The sequence below is a fragment of the Saccoglossus kowalevskii genome, chromosome 21 (genome assembly GCF_978046115.1).
Source record: "Saccoglossus kowalevskii chromosome 21, keSacKowa6.1, whole genome shotgun sequence".
NCBI classification, from domain to species: Eukaryota; Metazoa; Hemichordata; class Enteropneusta; family Harrimaniidae; genus Saccoglossus; species Saccoglossus kowalevskii.
The window spans coordinates 11497472-11522920 of record NC_140661.1 but is presented as its reverse complement, the minus strand read 5'-3'; the positions used below and the strand labels follow the sequence as shown (position 1 = coordinate 11522920).

General features: G+C 35.5%; 1 protein-coding gene across 2 annotated transcripts in view; it reads left to right on the top strand.

Moving 5' to 3' along the window:
- The first annotated feature begins 7084 nt into the window (after positions 1-7084).
- LOC102808957 (uncharacterized) overlaps positions 7085-25449 on the top strand; it is a 52354-nt gene continuing 33989 nt past the window's right edge. For both annotated transcript variants that reach the window (XM_085495168.1, XM_085495169.1), the window contains exons 1-8: positions 7085-7145; positions 11969-12047; positions 12759-12833; positions 13138-13245; positions 14023-14067; positions 15548-15635; positions 18032-18061; positions 19988-20133. In XM_085495168.1, coding sequence (XP_085351294.1) covers positions 11990-12047; positions 12759-12833; positions 13138-13245; positions 14023-14067; positions 15548-15635; positions 18032-18061; positions 19988-20133 — 550 coding nt within the window. In that variant the 5' untranslated portion in view covers positions 7085-7145; positions 11969-11989. The remainder of the gene's footprint in view (positions 7146-11968; positions 12048-12758; positions 12834-13137; positions 13246-14022; positions 14068-15547; positions 15636-18031; positions 18062-19987; positions 20134-25449) is intronic.

Genomic DNA, 25449 nt, shown 5'->3' with positions numbered 1-25449 from the left:
TGATAGTTAAAAAGAGTCTAGGAACGGTGGGTCAAGTCTGCGGTGCGGAGAGGATCTTGCAAATGATGAGATGATAAGCCTTTATTTCGGGAAATTCAGTTAGAAAATTTATTTTCACTATAGACCTTAGTCGGAAATGGCCGCCGAGACCTTGTGTGAGTACCGCAGTGCGAGGGAACTACTAAATAACGGAAGACTATTTGAAGGAAAAAAAAAATACATGCATTGTTCATTTTCATCAAAAGTACATTGTCAAAGCTCAGTGCACGCAAGTGAGGCACCTTACATGTGCACTATAAATGCAATTTCACCACTAACTCGACAATCCTAGTACCGATGTAATTTGTTGTGTGGTGGGTCATAAGTGCCTGAGTAGTAAATTCGGAAAACTTGATTATATCACGTTTATCTGATATTTTTAATATTTATAAAAGCACTATATCGTTTCAATACCATATCACGTTATATTTAGTTTGACGTATACTTCCGGGTATAATGGTTTGTTTCCTATATATAGCGCGCGGGGTGAACACATAAAACCAAAGATTTATGTAATATTAAAGTACAGTTCGTCGCTAGCGGGCGCTATTTATCGAAGTAGTGAACACGGAGACACTCAACTTCACACGTCATGATTAGTATTATTCGAAAGTTGACATACTTAGGTAGTAACAACGAAAACCATCTTAGACTAGCTTTATGTTATAAATTACGTGAAATGTTTCCCAAACGTTGAAATTTAAGTCATTTTCATTTGTCATTCGGTGGTGTTTGGACTTGTAGTTCAATGTCAACATATGAAAATTTGTGCTTACAACTGGTTTTTAATCCGTGTCGAAAACGTGCACAGAATGGTCGTTTTGTGCACGTTTTCGACACGGCTTATCAGCTACCTCAAGTGCCAAATCCATGAAATAAACAACCAATGTCAATAGAGTAGCCTATGTGTTAAAATGGATTAAGTACTGGCAAACCAGCTTCTGCATAGGTATGTTTCTAAACGCTTGCTTTTTAGCTGATTTAGTCATCATTTTTGAACTCAGAAGCCCGCAAAACCTGATATTACATGTGAGAACGAAACAAATCCGTCGAGATTTCACGTTTTCCCGTAAAAGGGATGCTGGCTGTTCCCTCTCTGGACTCCCTCCCCGCGTATACTAGTACTGGTACTACCATGGATTAGTACATTCCATGGTACTACCAACTCTAACCATGTCCCCATTTGGTGACGCATGTCAACTATAAATGGGCATCAATACTCATTTCGCCCAATATTTCGCTTTTATAACATTTTATAACATATCACTTAATTTCCGACCGGAAACACGACCATGTTTTTATCCCTTTTTTTCTCACTCGCTTATTAAAAACACTGACCGCTTGTCCAAACACTGAACACTGGCACATAAGTTGTCGAAATGGTTGTTTTAGTGCTAAAGTTTGAGGATTCAATGAGTATTAACCATTATTTAATTTCGAACGACACTTTCAAACCATCATACTTTGTTTCGTTCGCGAACGTACAGCGGGACTGTGTTCCGTTTGAATCCAGGGCTGCTATATCGTTTCAACAACATGATTATCGAGACAATTACATGATACAGGCAATGCTAACTCCTTGGGGCAGAGAGCAGATACACCATGAACATATTGATGCCACGGCCATGTATTTAAAATGCGAGCATGCAGACGGGCGATATTTCTGGGTTCGCGCGCTCGAAAAAATAAGCGAAAATTATTCAACAGGCGGTTGCAAAAGCGATTAAAAATGATAATCGAAAAGCAGAAGCGAGCAGGAGGTTGGGTGAAATTAGTGCTGTACATTCAGGTCCTTTGTAAAAATACGATCGGCCAAGATCTATATCATTCTGAGGCACGCTAGAGACAGACAAAATGCAGTTTTAAATATTGACACCGTTCGTATTTTTTAAATGAGTCAAAAAATAAATAAATTGTATGCTGCTTAAGCGATGATGGATCGAAACAGACTCGTTTTGCAAGCTTTAACGGCTACGTTCTGCTGAAGATATAAGACTTCACTTTCAGAGTTATTACCGAAGATAATGTACAACAGCAAAAAACAACAACATTTGGTTATGTGAAATAGAGTAGCATTCATGTAGGTTCAATCAGTACTGTTGTATCGTCTATTTCGTCAACCGAACGTTACTACCCTACCCCATTACTACCCGGACCTGCTCGTCGATAATTATTGCAAATGTCATTTTTTTTCCAGAATCAATTGGGTATAAGTACGTTATTTTAGAATGATTTTCATTTGGTTTCACCAGGGAGCTGTAATGATCATTACAGCTCCCTGGTTTCACCAAAGACAATTGTCTTTGGTTTCACGTGATAGTTAATCTGATTTATCATATAGCATTACAAACAGGAAGTCCTCGGCATGGGTCAGAGTACTAGTATACCCCAGACCACTCGTTTTGATGAATGGTCTGGGTGTGGCTTGTGGGTAAGAATAGAAAATGAATTTCGGTGAGGTTGTGATTATTTGGATTTTTGAGAACGGATTTTTACTATTGAAATGAAATTATCACGTCTAGGGGTGAATTGTTAATAGGTGAAGTGATGTTAAAAACATAAGTAGTTCATCTTCTTGCGTACACCGCAACAACAACGGTTTATTTTCTAACACAGATCTCCAGTCAAGAGGGTGGCGTTTGGACGTAACCCCGGAGTTAAACCATAGAAAATATAGTAGGAAGGACAAGCAACTCCAGCGATTCTATTGTAGCAGGGTAGGCTGGAAAAAAGTTAAGCTGATTTAAACTAACCGTTAACATAAACTAAATATTTATTTCGATTTCTCGTTAAGGTAGAGAGATGCCTGACAGGTATTTTAATTAGTTAATTAGGCAACCAAGATGACCTCCCTTGTCCACAAAACTATATACAGACAAAACAAAGTCAGCTTGGACATTCAGTTGTGAGACATGACAAACTAAACGGTGCCAGTGATAGATTTCGCGAATGAAAGAACAAAATAAACGCAATAAAAGGCGCCGACCACGCGCGTTCGAAATATATAGAACTGATGAGAAATTTCGCCTGCATCTTTCACTCACTCAAACGCACACATATGCTATTTCCGTATATTGAATACGTTGGTAACGGAAGGAACAAGTTTAAATCATCTTTGTATTAACACAACTTGAAAGCAACAGTCTCACACTGAATATATGTTTATAAATTATCAAACTAAACAATCAATGAAGCGGACTGCGTAATTTCGTTGATGAGAGTCGCCTACGGTATTCCATGGGTATTCTAAATGGCCGTTGCTGATCACGAGTTCCCGTGTGTAGATGATTTGCTCGATGTTTTTTTTCCGGATTTTGATGACGGTGGAAATGATAGTGAAGAAGATCCAAACGCAGTAGACACAGCAATTCATGTTAACAACTCTGTGTGTGTGATTCAGAGCCCGGGCCGATCAACATCGAAAATAGCGAAGATTTGCGTTTCCTTGATCGTCACGTAAAAGAAACCCTTTGAAACGCTAACAAAAAACCGATAATAGTGAAAATAAAATAATAAAGACAATCGTGCCTCATTTATTCACAAGTATTCGAGTTATTTTGTTGAAATTATTAATAAAAACAGGGTATAACGTAGGTAGACGTGCATTCAGGCTGAAAGACTGGACGTGTCGTCAAGATGGCGACAGACGTGAAAACGGAAAACGGAATGAAAGTCTATTTATAAAATGCGAGACAGACAACAACAAAAAACAAGTGTAGTCAGTGAAAATAACAAAATTTGACGATTCATGCATCATGAAAACAATAATATTCGTGTATTTTGTCGAATACGGGGTACAAACTTACACATGCATTCCGTTTGAAAGTGTGAATAAGTAGTCAAGATGACGACAGACATAAAAACGGACGGATTGAAAGTTAATTTCAAAATAAGTGCAAGACAGAGAACAACAAAAACCGAGCACAGTCGGTGGAAAATAACATAATAAGAAGATTCATGCATCATGAAAACTAAAATATTCGAGTATTTTGACGAAAACGGGGTACAACCTTAGACATGAATTCCGGTTGAAAGAGTGTGAGCTATTGTCAAGATGGTGACAGACAAGAGAACATACGGATTCAAAGTCTGTTTGAAAAAAAAAATGGTGGCAGAGAAAAATAAAAAACGAGCATAGTCGGTAAACAATAACATAATAAGATTCATGCACCATGAAAACAAAAATATTCAAATATTTTGTCGAAAATGGGGTACAGACTGAATATAACATGTACGGAAACATTACTGCCGTCTGAAACTAACTTTTAATTTTATTAAATTAGTTAGTGACATCGTATGGAAGTAAATATGACGTCATTGTTTACTTGCTCATCATAATATTCCAGCCCTGCTTACGTTGGGCATACTGCGTTTGACATTGGTGTTACTATACTACTATACTGTCTATGGTTAAACAGGGCCCAAATTGATAGGGGGTAAAACACGGAAGTGGAAGAGCTGTCCATGCATTGACCAATCACACAAGAGCTCACAAACACCAACGAAATATTTGTTGTTGTACTTAACAAAGGGGTTTGGCACTAAAAACAATGGAACGTTTATAGGCTTAACGTTGGATTTAGATCGTGTTATAATCCAAATCCCCTACTAAGACTTGTAAGCACCAATTTTCATATGAATATGCCTTAAATGTGCACGTGGACTCGCATTTAAGGATTCGCTGTTGTTGCGAATTCTATTTCCTGCAAATCACGCATTAAATAATTGGTGAATAGTTAAAATGTTTGTTTTTTTAAATGTTAATGATATCGTGAATTACGTTTTTACGTTTTCTTAACTAAAAGAAGTTTTATCTTTGAATGTTAAAGCGGGAGGGTCGTCACCTGCGCACGCGCGGGAATTGAGTCTCAAGCGACGATAGCAACACATGCTAAAACGCAAAGGCGCATGGGTAGATGCTTGTAGATGGCCATCCGATGCATGCGCAGGTGACGACTCACCCGCTTTAATATGTATTTCGGGTTCTTCGAAAATAACTTCTCTATTTGCACGGTTATCATACAGTTTTTTGTTGTTGGAATATTCATTTCATATTATTTGAAAAATAAGCTTTCTAAGAATATATTACTTGATGGGATGTTACTTCAGAAATGTGCTATGCAATTGCAATAGCAAAAACCTCTACTACAAACTTAACCTTCTTATCATTCTCCAAGCATAGTCTGATTCCGGATCTTCAACCACGCCACCAACGGCAAAAATTAGCCGAGGCCTTCTTGTAAGAGGTAGGGGTATCAACACATTACATAGCTTAAATGAGCGAATGTCTCAGATTGAACATTTGAAACAGGTATGGAATATCTTTAAAAAGTGTATTGAAATGTCCGAGAAAAAGTCATTGTGTTAAATAACTTTTCTCTAATTGACGTGAGCATTTTACATTTAATTACAAAAAGATATTCACTTAGACCTCACCTTGTTATTTTGACAGGGGGAAAGACATCCTGGAAGTTTTGGCTTCTTGTAACTCATTTGTTCGAAGTTAAAGCGCGGTAGTCGTTGCGCTGCGCATGTTCGACATTTGTGTTGATAAACATTGAATTTCCCACAATCCAATACGCTCTTCAAATGGAAATCACAAGTATGAGGTTTGACCTGGGCGCGACTTGCTCTGATTACCGCCGGTGGCTCCTTCTATACCTTCTGATCACATGAAAATTATCTAATTAAAGCTTGGAAACGTGTCAGTTCGTACTCGTTGATCTGCGCAACAGTCAAAGTCGCCATCTTTGTTTATATGAGACCCATATAGTTTGCACATGTGCAGCGCGACGACTACCGCGCTTTAAGTTCAAGTTTATGGGTTAGGGGGGGGGCAAGGGAATAGCTGGTACAGGTTACAGGAAATAAAAAAAAGCATTTTACGTTTTTACAAGAAATAAAATGAAAGTTCCATGTGTTTTTTACACTTTACAGATAAAGCAAATTCCTAATTACATTCAAGTTACAATATAATATATTTGATAATTTGTGTTTAAGAATCAAAATTAGAAATTGCGTAAGAACTACATTTAATGTGGAAAATGCTTCATACGCTTACAAAAAAAGAAGATCTTTGTACAAATTACGGACGAATAAAATAGCTGATTACATTTTACACCTTGCCCATGTCTACGAATTCACGTGTTTTATTTATTGAAATTACATTATTACGAGAATAAAAACAATTGATTGATACGAAAATACCCTTGCCGACCCTCGTTATGGTGTATATTGTTGCTAGTCTGGCTCTGTGTGTCAGATCATCTATCATTATACTTGTACGTAGTGACTAGGTCTTCCTAAGTTGTAAACTTTGAAGACTTTGAATTTGCTACTCTCGGCGCCACAAAGGTATTCTCTTCATCTTTATAAATATTTATATATTTCACGATTCGAACCGAAACAGGAGTTTCTATTGGCGATTGAATAACATTTGAACGTGTTTGCAAAACTGTGCATGTTCATTGGTTGGTTGGATTCAACTGCCATTGAATTTATAAATAAATAAACATGAAGGGAATGATTTTGTTGCGCTGGGAGTAACAGGCTCAAGCTTGGATGCACGATTGGGGGCGTAATTTGGGCTCCGCTAGTAGGGCCCTGATGCGTATATACAGAGATTGTATATACTCGGTCGGGACATATGTATCGAATGCGTACTATACATGGCCATTTTTGCTGGCTCGAGCCGTAGGGCTCCGATAAAATGCTGTGAACGTAGTAAATGTAGGCATTAATTAATTGATATTTAAAAATGTTTATGTAGTTGTTCACATCAAACGTATTTTTTGAGATGAAACTGATTCACACCTGGTGTGGATTTAATGATGATGTTTTAAATAAGACAATTTTAAAAGTTGAAAATTGCTGTGACATTATAGAGTGTATAAGTGAATATTAATGCTTGAGACACAGGTTTCTGGTGTGTGCTGTAGTTAATTTCACGAGTATGTATATTACAATTTGAACAAAAATGTTGTAAATTATTTTGTGTGGGGAATGAGAATGCGTACAAACAATAGTAAATCGTACTCAGTGAGGTTGAGGGCGCACTTATATAATGTCGCCATTTTGGATACAACATTGCGTGGTGCATGAATTTGGTAAGTTCTGTTATAGAAATATACACGATTTCTCCATCTTTTAGTCGAAACCGAGCAGTCAGATTCGTTTTATAAGAAGACATTATATCCGGAGTTTGTATTAACACGAATTTAACTCAATGAAAATTTCGATTCGGTTCCAAAAAATTTCCTCGACGGTTTCGTTTCAGATCAACACCCAACGCTTGGCATTTTGTTTGGCCTCATCGGAGAGTAAGAACTCAAAATAAATAAATAAATGTTAAACAAACAAACATGCCGTACTGTCAAATTACAAGGCACGTTTATGGTTCAGAGAACGATAAAAAATAAAAAATGAGGTTTTCCACTTTTTTCAAAAAATCTTTTTAAAGGGGTACAGCGACTGTCGGCGTGTTGCAAATTTCTTTAGAGCGGGTCTAATAAATATTTGCCTGCAGCATAATCCCTGTGTTCATGTCGGTTGTTCCGGACGATACACCGTCTTATACAATGCATGAAGTTAATTATTGAAGATCACAGATCATTCAAGAGTTTCATGAAACTACTTAGAAAAAAATAATATCATCATTGCTTCATTGAAATATAAAGAGTGCACATTAATATACAATATGGTATAGTTGATGTGTAATTGAGAAAAATATTTTATTTACGATTACATGTTTATTAAATGTCCTTCAAACGTGCCTTAGACTAATCATTTCTAAGTTTTAGAATATGATGTTACTGTATTCTATCAAATTCATAACCAGGTTTGTCTGCCTCCTAATCTTATGACTATGAAGCTATAAATTAAAAGTATGTTTTCTGTAATAACCACATATTTTACTGACTCAAGTTCTGTAAGTTTACATTTATAGTGTTGCATTTGAAACTGTATGAATGAGTAGGCTTTTGGTCAATTAAGGACGCTATTTTGTTTGTTGTTTAACAAATTGTGCTAAGCAAGAAAGCTTATACTTTTCAAAACTGTAAAACAACTTCGGAAATATTCTTCATTGATCGGGCAATCATTTTCCGACAGAGTACTGTCAGACTATAGTTTAACTCTGTATTTTTGTTTCGAGTCATTTTGAGCTTCATGCAGCGACACCTGAGTGTCGTACTCAACTCATGTGTGAATTCAACATCTGTTGTTCACTAGCTGCAACGTTATATGAATACTCTCTTGTATTTTTAGTAAACTAAACCACTGTTCAGCTGTGCCTGCATTGTCCATTGTATATATTCAATAATAATATTCATTATACCATAATGAAAACTTAATGATTCATTTTTTGACAGGAGTGTAATAAAATATACAATGAAGTGAATTTAAAAAAAAAGTTAAATTATCGTGATTTGGATATAAAAATAAATGTGAAGACTGAAAACTTGTGACATTTCATGTTTTTTGTCGCATTCCGTATAATCTTTTAAATTGGCGTAACTCTAATTTAGGCATCAAGGAGGAGTGAAAGGCCTTAATTTGGTTCGAAAATAGGCATCACGAATTACACTAGTCACATGATAAAAAAAAATACTCAGTATATGCATGTTTTTCCATGCATACGAGTGACCTGAAACTGTGTTCTTTGACCTGACAGGTAAAGTTGCTAATTAAGCAATCAAAATGCTGGTTGGTGCCAACGTGTTCGAATTACCATAGCTCATTTAAATATGTTAATGAAAGTTCAGCAACTTCATGGTGAACGCAACACCGAACAGATTTACCGATGTTGTAGTGCAATCTCTTGTCTTTGATTTTGATGGGAAAACAGCATGATTTTTTTTTTAAATCAAGAAATTAGTTAAACTGAGCATTAAGGATGCTGTACACGTTTTTGGTATTGATTTTCTAAACTGATATTTTCATATAAAATATTTACTGAACCACACAAAGCTATATATTGATGGACAGCTTATTTCACACTGGATATGAAATCGACAAGATAGTGTGTGTATGGACGTGTATAGTCACGTGATCTCTGTGTAAACACAGAAAGCCATTTTCGGTAAAAAATAATTGAACCAACGAATAAACAAATTTAGTGGAACATTGGCAACAAAACAGTTTTTCAGACGACGCTCACCACCATTCCGCGTTAATTGAGATATATATCGACATGATAGTTGGAGAATAAATAATAATTTAGCTATCTTGAAAAAACAATGCGATCTGGTTCTTTCCGGTATTCAGAAATTAGAACGTAATTTCGAAACAAATAGGAAAATAGAAAAATCCCTGCGCGGCTTGAGAGGGAACATATCGAAGAGTGTCTGTGCGAAAAATTGGTATAATGCGTCCACTAAAACTCGAGATCAAAGGCCTGCAGTTGCCGTGAATCGCTGTTTTGTTTCACCGAGAAAACGGCAAAAACAACTTAGCAGCAACGTATCGTCGGCTAACTCAAAATCCGTTTGTCCCATGGATCAAAACAAACTCATAACGAATAGTCATGGTATCTGTCTGTCATAATCACGCAGATGTGTGGATATGCGTGGTCGCAATTGGTTATAAAGTACGAAATTATGCTCCCGAATCCAATAGGAAACACTGTTTGTGACAAAGCCGCGCCAAAATGACGTCATGATTTACATATTCATTAATACGTTGTGGGAGGAGACACTTTTTTTCTGGAAGACTCATTACCATACATTACCCTCCATGGAAGCTCATTCTCTTGCTCAGCTGCTGAACTAATAACCGTGGCTGAACGCACCACCAGAGTTAACTACATGTAGTTTTCTTTCCAAGATTTTTGTTTTGCGAGATGTCTCGACGAAGATCTGTATTATCTGATTTGAATGGCAATGAGGGGGATAGAAGTCACAGCGAGTGCTGAACTGAATCGGGAGATGCGATCACTTAGGTTTAAAAGTTGTCTGTCGATCGGGCGGTGAATTTTCAGTTTGTTTGCTCCGTTATTATTTTGTTGATTTGTAAAATAACCTGTTCGCCATAAATCGTGTTTTCCGTTTTTTAGTTCCCAAAACTGTTGACAAAATTAGTGTGATGATTCTTTTTCCATCTTCAATGCGTAATACATAGTACCGGAACAACTGCTGGCGGGGACTACTGCCGGTATCTAACATTCAGTTCACTTTCTATATCATGTATAACAAATCTAACTTCATTGGATCCGTCAAATTATTTATTGGGAATGTGAAGATAAAGAAAAATAAAACAGGTAAAACAAGGATGCTCACACACACGCTTTTACAGCTGCTTGTCTCTGGCTTTACGTGTAGCCATGGTGTAGCCAAGTCCGGGCCCAAGTGTTTCACTTCCGACTCATTGTGGTCGGAGTCCATGACACGTAATTTGGTCACGAAAACTAAGTCTGCCATGTGCTCAAATTTTCTACCTTCTGTTTATACCTCCATGGTCTGATCAATTAAATCGTGGAAGGTACCTTCCGTGATTAAATTTTCATAATAATCGCTTTACATACTGTCGACGTTCTTCTCAAAATTTCCTTGCATTCGTTTTCTTTCGTCACTGTCATAGTCGACTGCTTGAAGAGGGAGAAATTCAACGAAATTAAATTTGTGGACGATCGTAAATGGAGTGCGTGTAACTTGTACCTCGGACTACTAATACAAAAATGTACTCGTATTACCATAGACCTTGTTTTCTAAGGTCTATGGTATTACTAATCTGAGCGTGTACTGAATGCAAGAGACTGTTTATATTTGCTATGGGTGGTGACTATTATGCAAATTATCTGTCTATTATGTCTTTGGCTGATTAATTAAAACATAGCTTTCAAAACAATGACATGTGCTTTTGTTTTTAATTAACAAAAATTGATTTTTACACCCTATAAAAACATTCAATTCACTTTTTTTCCTACTGAGTGTTTGCTCCTTGTAGTCCAGCATTGAAAAATACAAAAAAGTAGAATTTTGGGTTTCAAAGCAAAAAAAAGGTGTACAGCATCCTTAAAGAAGAATTTAACACTTTTTATGATAAAAAGAGCTCATTGTCAAAACACAGTTTACTCATTCACGCTACCCACAATAAACCATGTACTCTTGAATAGACGTCAATGACAACAGAAAACCTAAATTTAGGCATCAGGAATGATTGAAATGTTCAAAAAATGATGCCTAAATTAGAGATTATACGGTATAGTAGCTTAGATTACAGTACATTACAGATTACAGTAGATTTATTGATCTCAGTCAACAAATGTAAAAATATGGTAGGTTTCAATCAGAATAAACTCACCAACGCTGTAACTTTCAGTCCTTTAGAATTGAAATGAAATCCATAAACTAAAAATGTGATTTTATATCTTGTACTGTAAAATACTTTATTTTAGCTGGAATCAGTTGCGGTATTGCTGAAAAAGTTTTTCGGGTGTTTTGTACAGAATTTATTTTCACAGGTTTTGATTAAAGTTTAATATAATATAATATAGACAATAATGTACATTCGCTAGATTTTATTTTCACTGAATCATTCCTTAAAATTTTTGCAAAAATAGCAAGAATGAATTATAAGTGGAAATGAAGTATTTTTCAGTAATACTGACTATAGCCATGTGCTCTATACCAGAACAAATGCTCCACTTGACTGTACATTCACTAAGTACTGTAAATGCATTTAATTATTTACTGGCTTTTAATTTCGCTATTTTTGCTTTAAATAAAATCCGCTAAATTAAATCTATGTTAACATGTAAAATACCAATAAAACTCATTGTTTTCTTGACAAATTCACGAAATTAAGACAGTGAATATGCTCTAAACATCAAAATAATGATATTAAATGTAAGTGAAAATAAATGACTTTACAGTATTGTTTTAACGTACCGGTATATTTATGCTGCATGTTTGTGTGTTTATTATCATTGCAGACTTATTATTAGCGCTTAATTATGGTTGTCAAGGGCAGACCACGTTGCTTCTTTGATATTGAAGTGAATGGAGTGTCTGGTAAGAACACAGTCTCGTATTTGCTTTATCAGATGTAAATTTCAATGTACAAATAAAGCGAGAGGGTAGTCATCTGCGCACGCGCGGGAATTGAGTCCCAATCGACGATAACAACACATGCTAAAAACGCAAAGGTTCACGGGTTTGTAAACAATGACACGCTATGGCCATCTGACGCATGTGCTGGTGATGACTCCCCCGCTTTAAATATTGTAAACCTTGTTTGTTTTTGAAATTGTTTTGATTCTACTGGAAGTGACCCAACCTCGCATCACATATGATATACATGTAGTTAGTATATTAATAGTGTCTATAGCACCCCAGTGTCGGGTATTTAATACCATGATTGCTAAAAAGAAACATAATCCTCTCTTTTATTTTTCGGATCATGTCTTGCTGCAAGACATTGTGTCATTATTATTGCCTTGGAAAGTTTCACTGTGCCATTTTTACCACACATCATGTATATGATATTTACATGTATAAGACAAATGTATGCAACCTAGATATCAAGGTACAGTATTATCCGATGAAAATATGCAAATTATTTCTGTATTCAAAAATGCAAAATATACGTAAGCAATACTTTGTGAATAAGCAGGGGCACTGAAAAAAGAACATTCAAGGAGAATACAAACCAATTCTGTCACATGTGTTACTCTTTTCATACCAATGTTCACAAGATTAAATGTTTGACATATTCATTTCAAGCTGGCCGACTGGTGTTTGAGTTGTTTGCCGACATCTGTCCCAAGACATGCGAGAACTTCAGATGTCTGTGTACAGGTATTCTTTATATTTTTAATAAATAGATTATGCAGTCAAAGTACACGCCAAATACTGTATTTTCATTTGAATGGAATGTTTACACAGTTTATTAAATTCCACTTTTGGTGATTGGAACTTTTATTTATTTAATTGCATGACATTTATAAGCTGGTTGATATCCTGTAGCATTTAGATATGTCAAATACTAGTAATCTTGAAAGCTTTCTCTCTTGCAATTGAAGCTGTGTACAGTATATTCTTGCTTATCTAGACGTCTTTCTCAATACTCACATTTTGTAACTCATGACATTGAACTTTGCAGGTGAACTTGGCATTGGGAAGACAACCGGTAAACAGATGTATTATAAAGGCAGTCCATTCCATCGTATTGTTAAAGACTTTATGATACAGGGCGGTGATTTCACTGCTGGTAAGTTTTCAAACAGTGGATTATGTAATAAAAAGCTTATTTTGGAGAGCCTTGTTTAATTGAAAAATATGTTCCATCTGGTGTGTGGATTATTTAACATAATCTGCCGCCACAAAGTTTATCTTTATCCATTTTTCCAATATGCCATTTGCTTATTTTGGGATATCTTTATTTATTTAATATATATTTTTACTTAATTTTATTTACTCATTTGTTTATATATCACATTTATTTCATTTGTATAATGTGTGTATTCCCTAAAAATTACTGTAGTGACAAATTTTTGTGTTATTAAAATAATTACATATTCACATTTTGAGTGCCATAATTTTCCAGCCCAAATTTTTTGTCAATTTTTCTGTAAATGTTTTTGGACCTAATGGACGTAATGTTTTGTTGGCTACAGAGCTTGTTCAAAATTTATAGAAAGGTAACAAAAGTAGATTTTTGGGTTTTTTCATTGAACCCCTAACCTTATCACTGTCAGACTTCCCTGCCTACCTTTTCTGCATTTTTTTCTTCAATATTTCTGGAAATAAACCCTAAGTTTGAAGCCAACAGACTAAATTTCAGTCTATTTTCACTTTTTACTCAAAAAATTTGGCTATTTTTGTTCCAATTTTCTGAAGGAAAATGCACACAATAAATAGGAGTATTTTGTGAATTTGTGATGAAAAGATGGTGAAAAGGTTCAAATTCAGTCAGTGACGACATTGTGTACTGTCAATTTTAGCTTGTTTTATTTGTCTTAACTGATGTTCTTGTGTTCTGTTTTAGGTAATGGGACTGGAGGGGAGTCTATTTATAATGGAGCTTTCAAAGGTAGTTTTTTTATGCAATTTTTTTTTTTACTAACACTAAATAGTGATGTCATACTTTTCAACATCCCATTTTACAGTTCAACATTTATTGGCATATCTGGTGATCATTGCCGAACCCATGCTAGAATCTTGTAAAACAACTTTAATACAGTAAATCGTGTTAATTGTGCCAATCATAGAGGAGATAAGCTCATCATACGTCACTAACAGTAATTCTGATTTCTGAAATCACTGAAAAAAAGTTGTAGGAACTATGCCACTTTGCTTAATACCTAAGTATGTAAGCCCGTAAATTCACTGCTGCAGCTACCAGCGTGTATTACATTGCCCAAGTAATAGTTTAAATATACATTTACTGTCTGCACTGTTAAATAATGTCAATGTCAAGTGCATCTTGCGAGAATATATTGGTAGTAATTTTGTATTGATCATATGATAAGAAAACCAAAATGCTCACATTAGGTTTGTTGTTCACACAGATGCAAATATTTTGTTTTGTACTACCCACAACTGCGAATGAGCTATATTATTATACATCTGTCACCGTAACGGCATAAGTCACAGCGTGCCGTAATTTTGTGGTATTTTCATCCTACTATATTAAGATTTGTAAATCATATTTGCAAATTCCAAATATGGAATGATTACGCGCGTAAGCGTCCACTAATTAATAAAAACAAACATGGCTGCCACCAGAGTTTGACCAGACTCCACACAAAGAAGTTCGCTGATTCTGCTCTAAACATTTTGAAATTCGGCATTCCCTCCGCTGAGGGATTCTCGTAATAACCTTATAGTCATGTGATTAGTCTGTATATCCTTTTTTTCTCAAAGCTTTCATGCATCTTTATTGGGGACTTGGGACGATTGTGTGAAATATTTGATAGTCTGAATTTGTGCGAATAAAGGGGAATATATAATAACTCATGTAATGACATGCTGGCTATCATTTTGGCTTCCCTTTTGATTCTATGTTCAAACACATGTAGGACTGTGGTAATTCAAAAACGAGGCAGAATTCTGATTTTTTAAAAATATTGAAATATAGTTAGGGAATTTGTAACTTTGTGAAATGAAATTCAGATTTTATAGACGAAGTAGAAACCAAAAAAAATCAGAAGCCACAACATTTTTGTTGGACACCTATACTGTCTTCTGTCACATACAATTATATTTTTCAGTAGTCAACAACCTGACTCAACTTGAATTTGAAAGATAACAGTTTTTCTCAGGATTCCTATAAAAGCAGTTCTGTTAGAAGAGGGCACACTGATCCCGGTGAATCCTCATTTTGTGTTCAAAACCAAACTAATAGATCACATAATAATCCCGAAACTACATTAAAGCTAATTGTTCTGAGTATGCAACTTGAGAATTGATATTTTTTGATATTAGTTGATATTTTAAAATCAATTCTTTTAAAATTTCGTACTGCAACAGCAGATGGAATTTTATAAAAAAAAAAAACTCTTTCATTACAGATGAGAATTTCATCTTAAAGCATGATAAAGAGTACCTCCTCTCCATGGCAAACTGTGGTAAAGATACCAACGGATCTCAGTTCTTCATGTAAGTGACATTCAATAATAGTATCTAGAAAACTGTCTCATCAGCTTTATGCATGACCCCTGGAGGTCACTCATCCTGGTGCTTTCTGGTGGGAGGGTACTGTAAAACATGTCTTTTTAGCTAGCATGTTACTTTAGCTATAATTTCAAGATTTCGCTAATTTAAAAAAAAAATTATTCTCGCCATAAGATTGTTTACTCATTAGCTGAATTAAGATTGTGTTAATTCAAGCATGGAGTCAAATTTGCTAATTAAACTGTAGCTATTTCAACATGTTTTACAGTATTTTCGTCCTATAACAAAAATAACTTCCTATGGTATACCTTGTATTTTTAAAAAAAAATCTAATTGAGATATTCTCACTTATAGTGAATTTGTACCTCCAGAAAGTACCAGGATGTGTGACCTTTTTGGGGTCATGCATACATATACAGCCTATTCCCTTAATATTCAAAATGTATGCAGTTAGGAAGAGATACCAAATTTCTGTTGTATTTATACATTTTATTGGAAAGTCTGATGTGTCTTGATGTGTGATCGGAATCAGAATGACTAGCAAATGTACAACTGTTAATTTGCATGTATTATGTAATAGTTATTGTCCGTTGTGCTGCGCTGTGCTAGAAACGTTGCTATGCAATTTAGCACTCCATGATGTTTAAAAATATCTACGACTATTAACCTCTTGATACACCACAATTTTTCTAGTCATTTTTTGGTGCAACATTTTCTGTATTTTTATGTAATTTTCCATAATATTTATTAATTTTAGACATAATTTCCCATTGCCTATTGATATATTTTCCGTTCACTTTGATATCCTGTGTTATGCAGGAAATCAAACATAAAAACAGGGCAAAGAAAGTTCGTAATGGCTTCGAAACAACACGCGAAAGTATTTCCTTGCTTTATATTGTGTTATACATATACATATTTGATGTTTGTCAATTTTAATAAAGTAAGGGCATCTCAACACAATATTCCCCTCTGAAAGATGGGCATTTTTTCGATATTGAGCAATAACAAAAGAAATTCAATGTTCAATCCATGCAATATGCAAGATTTCGCAGTGAACGGAAAATCGCCAATTGATAATCATTTTTTTGGGGGGAAAAAATATTGGTAAAATTTATACCGGGTATTGGTTTCTTTTGTAAATGGCATTCAAAAAGTTAAATCGTCTCGCGTTAAATAGTTTACATGTTTGTGCATGTTGTAGTTTTATTTTTGTGCTACATGTCTTTGTGTATCTTTCTATAATTTCTTTTTTTTTTATTTTGAACTAAAAAGATGTAATTTCACATTGGCTGAGCATTTTTTTCAAAATTTTTCCGAAAATGATGAAAAAAAAAATAATTATTTTTGTCAAAGTAGCTACTAAAATTGGCTCTGGTGTTCATAGGGTTAATATAACAAGGTTTACAATTGGCATTACTTAAATTATGCATTATTTCATGGTTTTAGACATAGCAACGTTTTCTGAACACATTGTCAGTCATATCACCAAGTCTCAATGTGCTTTGGTGATGTGACTGACATCACACACAGCTACAATGTCTTAGTATTATTCTCTGCACATTTTAAGACGAAAAAAGGTTTTGTTGTTTTATTATATGTTTTTTTTATATTGACAACGTAATAAATATTCCCATAGATTTCGGCGTCACTTGAAGATTGCAATCTGCTCAGGTATTGGGTTTGTATTCAGTGATTCTGATTGGCTAGTTTCAGGCACTGTCAGAGTCATGCATTACTTAGGGGGTCCTATCACCTTATCAGTTAAGACCTTTCTAGGTTTGAATAGCCATTCAGTGATTCTGATTGGCTAGTTCCCGGCAATAAATAATGCATCACCTAGGGGGTCTTTTCACCTTGCACACATGATGAATACAATGTTAGTGTTTTTTTTGTATGACATTTTTGTCTCTTTTGCCATTTGTATAAAATTATTTTCAGAAAATACTTGTGCCCTTCCAGCCTGTCGAAGGTAATTGGTTTCACAGGTTTTATCATGTATACACTTATGCTGTTTAACATAACACACAGTGATTCTATCACTTACATATTTTGTGTCAACTGATGTATTTATATCAATAACACCTAAAAGTCGGCTCCAGTCTTACTAGCACAGGACTATCTATATATATATATATCGACGTATTAAATATTTTTTGCGTCTCTAAGAATTAGACGTGTTTTCAGATTCGATAAAAATTCATGTTCCATAGTTTGTAATTGTATAATTTCTATTACCATTGGAGCCTATATATCATATTTGTAGCCTAGTGTGGTGTACACTCATTAAAGATGAACAGATGTCTTAACTCGGCTTCGTATTAATTCTACTATTTTGTCTGTTTCTTTCATGTCTTCCGGACGTTACTTCTCTACTCCAGTACTACTAAACCGGCGCCCCATCTTGATGGGTAAGTTGACTTGGTGCGGGGATTCTTTCAAAATGGTCGTATGGCGATGCTATCTCATGATCTCATGAGGGTGCTGTAAAAATTTATTACCGTACTTCGTAAGCCCAGGGGCCTGAAAATCGGCTTATACTCGAGGACCACCTCAGAAAAGATAATTTTTTGGTGGTTTAAAATTATAACCATCTTCCCAACCATGAAAAATTATCCGAAATACATTTTTCATTCACAGCGTCGGTCTTGGAGAAATATTACGTTTTTTTGAGAAAAAAAAATGCAAATCGAGTCATTGATTTCCACAAAACTTTTTACAATGAAAAAACAAACATTTAAAAATACACACATTTTATTACAATACGATTTACCTACTGTGAATTTACGGTGCAAAAATGGGTAGGTTCTATGGGAAAATAAGATCTATCTTTATTATTATCTTCGTTGTGGAATGTTTTTGATGCCATGATGTTTTTCATCATAATTTGACCTGAAACGGCTTTCTTTGACCTAACAGGTCACATCTTTCGTTAACCAATCAAAATGCTGTGTCGCACAAGTGAAGTTTTCTGATTATTGATGAAGTAATTTTTTCAACGCAATGCGGAAGTGAATTACCGCAATGTTCAAATGCAATCTGTTAATACTGATTTCGACAAAAAATACATGATTTTTTTTCTCTAAAAGCTGTTGATTCGCAATTTTCGAAAGGGAAACTGAGGGTAGAGGAAGTATTTAAACCTTTCACTGTCGCAAAACAAGTCATGTCGAATAATAATAGTTTGCTTGTTAACACCCCATTCACGACAGTCTCAATTGACACGATTATTCGGAAAAGTAAAACGATGTTCTATGACCAGGTCTCACGGCTTGACGATCATATTTTTGGCGTTTCTAAAACTACTACTCAAAAAAAAATATGGATTACTTCCATATTGCAACATCAGGGTTTATCCGGAGTAAATATTCGAATAGAAAATGTGCGAACCATGTTCTTTTCATTCGCCCGCCATGCATTCCATGCATTCGCGCGCCATGCATTCCTTTTTTATTATAGCAAGTTCTCTTAAAAGCAAAAACCAAACTACCATACCAATCATGATTTTTATGCAATGAGATACACTTTTTACATGCATATTTTAATAAATGTCGTCAACGCCCGGTAAAAACATCCTGGGCCTATTCTCGGGGATGCCCTCAACTCGTTAATTGTCTAAAAACAGAGGGATGGGCTTATACTCTGGGAGGGGCTTATGATCAAGGAAGTACGGTATCTGGTACTGCTGTAACGCGATATTGGGGAACTGTTACTGCCACCATCATATTGTTCCGAACATCAAAACATCAACATTGCCAACTAAGTTGCTGAATGATTTGTTATTCGCATCTTAACATTCGTTACATGATTAGAACTTGTTAGTTCAAATCGCTTTATGAGGTTGTGCTGTTCGGCTAAAATGATGCGTACCAGACACACCATCGCCACACACACCAGACACACCATCGCCACACACACCAGACACACCATCGCCACACACACCAGACACACCATCGCCACATACACCAGACACACCATCGCCACACACACCAGACACACCATCGCCACACACACCAGACACACCATCGCCACATACACCAGACACACCATCGCCACATACACCAGACACACCATCGCCACACACACCAGACACACCATCGCCACACACACCAGACACACCATCGCCACACACACCACACACACCATCGCCACACATACCACACACACCATCGCCTGTGTCAAAGCGATCTCAAAGCGTGCTTAGCAAACCAGTCATTAACATAGCTGGCAATATTGCTGTTTTGGTTTTCAAAACAATATGGCGGTGACAGTAAAAATGATAGATTGGAGGCGCTGTTCAAAATTATTTCAGTTTTTACATCTGATTTCTTTTGTAGAATACATGTTGTATTTGGTCAAGTGATCAGTGGTATTGAGCTAGTGAAGGAAGTTGAAAACCAGAAAACTGACGCTAGCAGTCGACCAATTGCAGACATACGTGTTGTCAATTGTGGGGAATTGGTACTCAAAAAGCAAGCTAAAGGTAAAACATATTTTATATAGGAATATTACTGTAGAATACTTTATTTTCACTTGGAATTTATTTTCGCTATTTTCGCTGAAGGGTTGATTTCGTGAAAATAAAATCCAGTGAATATACTTTTTTTCCTATATTTCACATTCAATTAATCAAAAATCAGTGAAAATAAATTCCATAAAGAACGCCCAAAAAGCCTTTTCAGCGAAAATTAATTCCAGCGAAAATAAAGTATTCCACAGTATGTGTTGCATTGCTGCCATTAAAACAGGTCATCAGATTTCATTGATTTTATAATATGGTTTTATTTTTTTCACAAAACCCAGATAGAAAAATGTTTCTTAATTTCTAAGAAAATTCATTCAGTTGCATGAAGGTGAAAAAATTATTTGTAGTTATGAGATGGGTACTTATGGATGCCACAAATTATTAGGAATTGCTGATGAATACTATTTATTAAAAATATATTATCGTAAAAATCCGCAAATAAGCGCCACCCTCAATTAAGAGCCACTCAGTGAAAATTTGTTACATTTGACCCTCCATTAAGAGCTACCAAGAGTTGAGTGGTTTTGTCAATAAGAACCCAGAAATAAGCGCCAGCCGCCCGGTTGTTTACAATCAGGCAGACACAAGCTTGTCGTGCCTCACTTCCACCCTGCATTGTTTATTAAACCTATAACATTACAGGAAATTATTCATGCAACAAGAAAACTGAAAAACAATAAAGCAACTGGACCAGACGGAATACCAGGAGAACTGTTGAAATATAGCAACAAAATAGTGAAACAAGCTTTACAACAAATGTATAACCACATCTTGGAAACTGGTATTTATCCACAGTCATGGAACACAAATGTTATAACACCAGTACACAAAACAGGTGATAAAATGGATGTTAATAACTACCGTGGTATATCTGTTAGCAACATCATTGCTAAAATATTTAGTAGTATTATTAACAAAAGAATATCCAGCTATTTAGAAAGTAACTTCACCATACATCCAAACCAAGCAGGTTTTCGTAACAAACATCGCACTACTGACCATATATTGACACTCCACACCATTATTAAAAAATATCAATTAAGAAAGGAAAAAATATTCTGCTGCTTTGTGGATTTAAGAAAATGTTTTGATACAGTGTGGAGAACAGCACTGCAATATAAACTACTGAAAAATAACATCAACGGTCAAGTATATAACATTATGAAAATGATGTACAAAAACATGGACTTTGTTATAAAATTAGGAGATGTTATAACACCACATTTCAAGCTAGATAATGGTGTTAAACAGGGCTGCCCTTTAAGCCCAACATTGTTTAACATCTTTATGAATGACTTTATTGAAGGACTGTCAAATATTGAAATGCCAGCACCAGACTTAGATGGTAAACATATTAACTGTCTACAATATGCAGATGACATTGCATTATTGTCTACTTCAAAGGTAGGGCTACAAAATGCACTAAATTACCTTCATACATATACAGTTAGTTGGGGGCTACAAGTCAACACATCAAAAACAAAAATTGTCATATTCAGGAAAAACTGGTGTAAAATATTATCACAAAAATTCACCTATGGAAAAGAAGAAATAGAAGTCAAAGAACAATACACGTACCTAGGAGTAATTTTTAAGTCAAATAGTAATATTGTAACTACAGCTGATAGACTAGCAGACAAAGCATACAAAGCACAATGTATACAATCACAACTATATTTACATAATACAAATAATATTAATATTAAATTAAAGCTGTTAAATATGACCCAATTACCAATCCTAACATATGCAGGAGAAATTTGGGGTGTCCTTCTCAAACCTGCTACATGGGATAAGACAGAAACTGAAAAGTATCACATCCGTTTCTGCAGACAAATTTTAAATTTAAATAATAAGACAAACAAAATAGCCTGTAGGATGGAAATGGGACGGGAACCCCTTATCTCCAAAATATACTGCCAAGCAGTTAGGTATTATAAACACCTAATAACTCTTGACTACAACAACTTGGCATACTATGCACTGAAGGAAATGAAGAAAAATAATTACCCGGGGTCATGGTTGAAGTCATTAGAAGACAACTTAGAAATATATACTAAATGTAATATAGATAATATAACAATACAAGAAGTGATAATTTCAATTAGAGAATATTACACTAACACATGGAACAATGACAATAAAAGAGATGATGCAAAACTGCGCACTTACAGTACATACAAAACCACACTAGACATGGAACATTACATAAAACACATAGATAACAGACATTACATCAAAATACTAGCACAATTTAGAACAAGTAGTCACAAACTAGCTGTAGAAACAGGAAGGTACACAAAACCAAAAACACTGATAAAAGACAGATTATGCACCCACTGTAAAGAGATAGAAGATGAATTACATCATTTACTAGAATGTAAACTGTACACAAAACACAGAGATGACATATATAATATCCTTAAAGAAATTAACAGTGATTACCAAAACTTAAACAAAAAAGAACAATTTAAACTTGTACTACAGTCACCAAATACAAACCATCTTATCACTCTCTGCAAATATTTAGTTAAATCTAAACAAGACTAATTCTTTTATTTTGTCATGTTCTTCTATATTTTTTACATATTCTATGCTACACACAGTGATACTTACATATCACAGTATTTTAATATTTCTTATATTATTAATATTTGTCTGTAGTATTCTTGTCGTTCACTAATGTTGAATTGTTCACTAATGTTGAATTCTTTTTAAATCAATTTTTATATTTCATGTACTTTTATTATTTACTTTATTAATCTGAAAACCTAAAAGGAAATGTTAACTCTTTCTTTACGGTATTAATAAAGCATTATTCTATTCTATTCTATTCTATTGCCCCACAGAAGGTGTGAGACAAATAAAGATTATCCCCATAGGTTGCCTGATGTCCAGTATAATTGAGAACGGAAGAATGACAGACGAAAGAAATACACTGAGAGCGTGAATGTGACTGTCAACTTGTCTATTTTAAATTTCTGACACACAATCGACCAATTCACAAACTATTTAGTAGTAACTATGTTTTTTGTCGAAACACCGAAGGACACGTTGAGATATTCATTGCCAATGTTGTCTTTATAACCAAGTAAAAAACGTCACGATTTTAGAACGCCTTTATCGGAAAATCGGAGGTATCGAAAATACTTTCTCACAGAACAGAACAGGAAGTCAATAGAAAACAAAAGATTTTTTCCTTAGCTTGGGGGAAATTTGGTTAGCGTGGGGGGAAACAGAGGTGTTAATCCGCTCCTGGCAACGTTTGAGGGATCGTGACTTAGCTCCGATTGTGAGAATGTAATGATTACGCAGCCCACTCTCGCTGATCGTGATTTGGGGTTATTTTTGCCATTTCATTTGAGACGTTCGTTTTGGGGTGATTCGAGACAAAATGTTCAGGGAAGTGACAAAATAACTGGCATTAGTTTGGAGAGGACTCTCTTACCGAAAATAATCAAAATTGAAGTCGAATGGATTAGTTCCACAAACTTGCGCGATCAACTTGTCTTACAGCAAAGCGAAGTCGACGTGACCCGCCTGACCCAAATATTTAAATTAGCTATTTGTGAGAATTGAAAATAATCTGGACTTGTACCAATTAGAAAATGCCTTGTAACAGGCCTGGGCTTTCGTAAATGATTTAGTCTCTCCGATTGGTCACAGGAAATTATTAGTCCCCGTTCGGACGCAGTCCGAAAACGGGGACTTGTGTTTTGCCCTGTGTGCATCCGTCCGTCCGTCCGTCCGTCCGTCCGTCCGTGCGTCCATGATCACCTGTATCTCGAACATGCATGGACCGATTAAGTTCAAACTTCACTCATACATCACACATTATATGGGACATATGCACATGCATTTTTTTCATGATCCGATTAACGATAGCCAAATAGCGGCCATTTTAAGGCCGAAAATGCATCAAAATCGCACATTTTCACCATTCCGGACCCGGATCTCAGTTATGCATGGACGGATTTTATTCAAATTTGGTACATACATTAAACATAATAGGACCTTGATGCACGTCATTTTTTTTTTGGGGATCGGGTTCGAAATGGCCGACTGGCGGCCATTTTGTTTTAAAGAATTCAGTTCTGGATCCGTATCTGAGACATGCTTGGATTGATCGAGTTCAAACTTCACACACACAAGGTACATCATGTCACAAATATGTATGTGCATTTGTTTCATGATCTCATTAACGATAGCCAAATGGCGGCCACTTTAAGGCTGAAAATGCATTGAAATCGCACATTTTCACCATTCCGGACCCGGATCTCAGTTATGCATGGACGGATTTCATTCAAATTTGGTACATACATTAAACATAATAGGACCTTGATGCACGTCATTTTTTTTTTCGGATCAAGTTCGAAATAGCCGACTGGCGGCCATTTTGTTTTAAAGAATTCAGTTCTGGATCCGTATCTGAGACATGTCTGGATTGATCAAGTTCAAACTTCACACACACAAGGTACATCATGTCACAAATATGTATGTGCATTTGTTTCATGATCTCATTAACGATAGCCAAATGGGGGCCGCTTTAAGGCCGAAAATGCATTGAAATCGCACATTTTCATCATTCCGGACCCAGATCTCAGTTATGCATGGACGGATTTCATTCAAATTTGGTACATACATTAAACATAATAGGACCTTGATGCACGTCATTTTTTTTTTCGGATCAAGTTCGAAATAGCCGACTGGCGGCCATTTTGTTTTAAAGAATTCAGTTCTGGATCCGTATCCGAGACATGTCTGGATTGATCAAGTTCAAACTTCACACACACAAGGTACATCATGTCACAAATATGTATGTGCATTTGTTTCATAATCTCATTAACGATAGCCAAATGGGGGCCGCTTTAAGGCCGAAAATGCATTGAAATCGCACATTTTCACAATTCCAGAACCGGATCTCAGTTATGCATGGACGGATTTCATTCAAATTTGGTACATACATTAAACATAATAGGACCTTGATGCACGTCATTTTTTTTTTCGGATCAAGTTCGAAATAGCCGACTGGCGGCCATTTTGTTTTAAAGAATTCAGTTCTGGATCCGTATCTGAGACATGTCTGGATTGATCAAGTTCAAACTTCACACACACAAGGTACATCATGTCACAAATATGTATGTGCATTTGTTTCATGATCTCATTAACGATAGCCAAATGGGGGCCGCTTTAAGGCCGAAAATGCATTGAAATCGCACATTTTCATCATTCCGGACCCAGATCTCAGTTATGCATGGACGGATTTCATTCAAA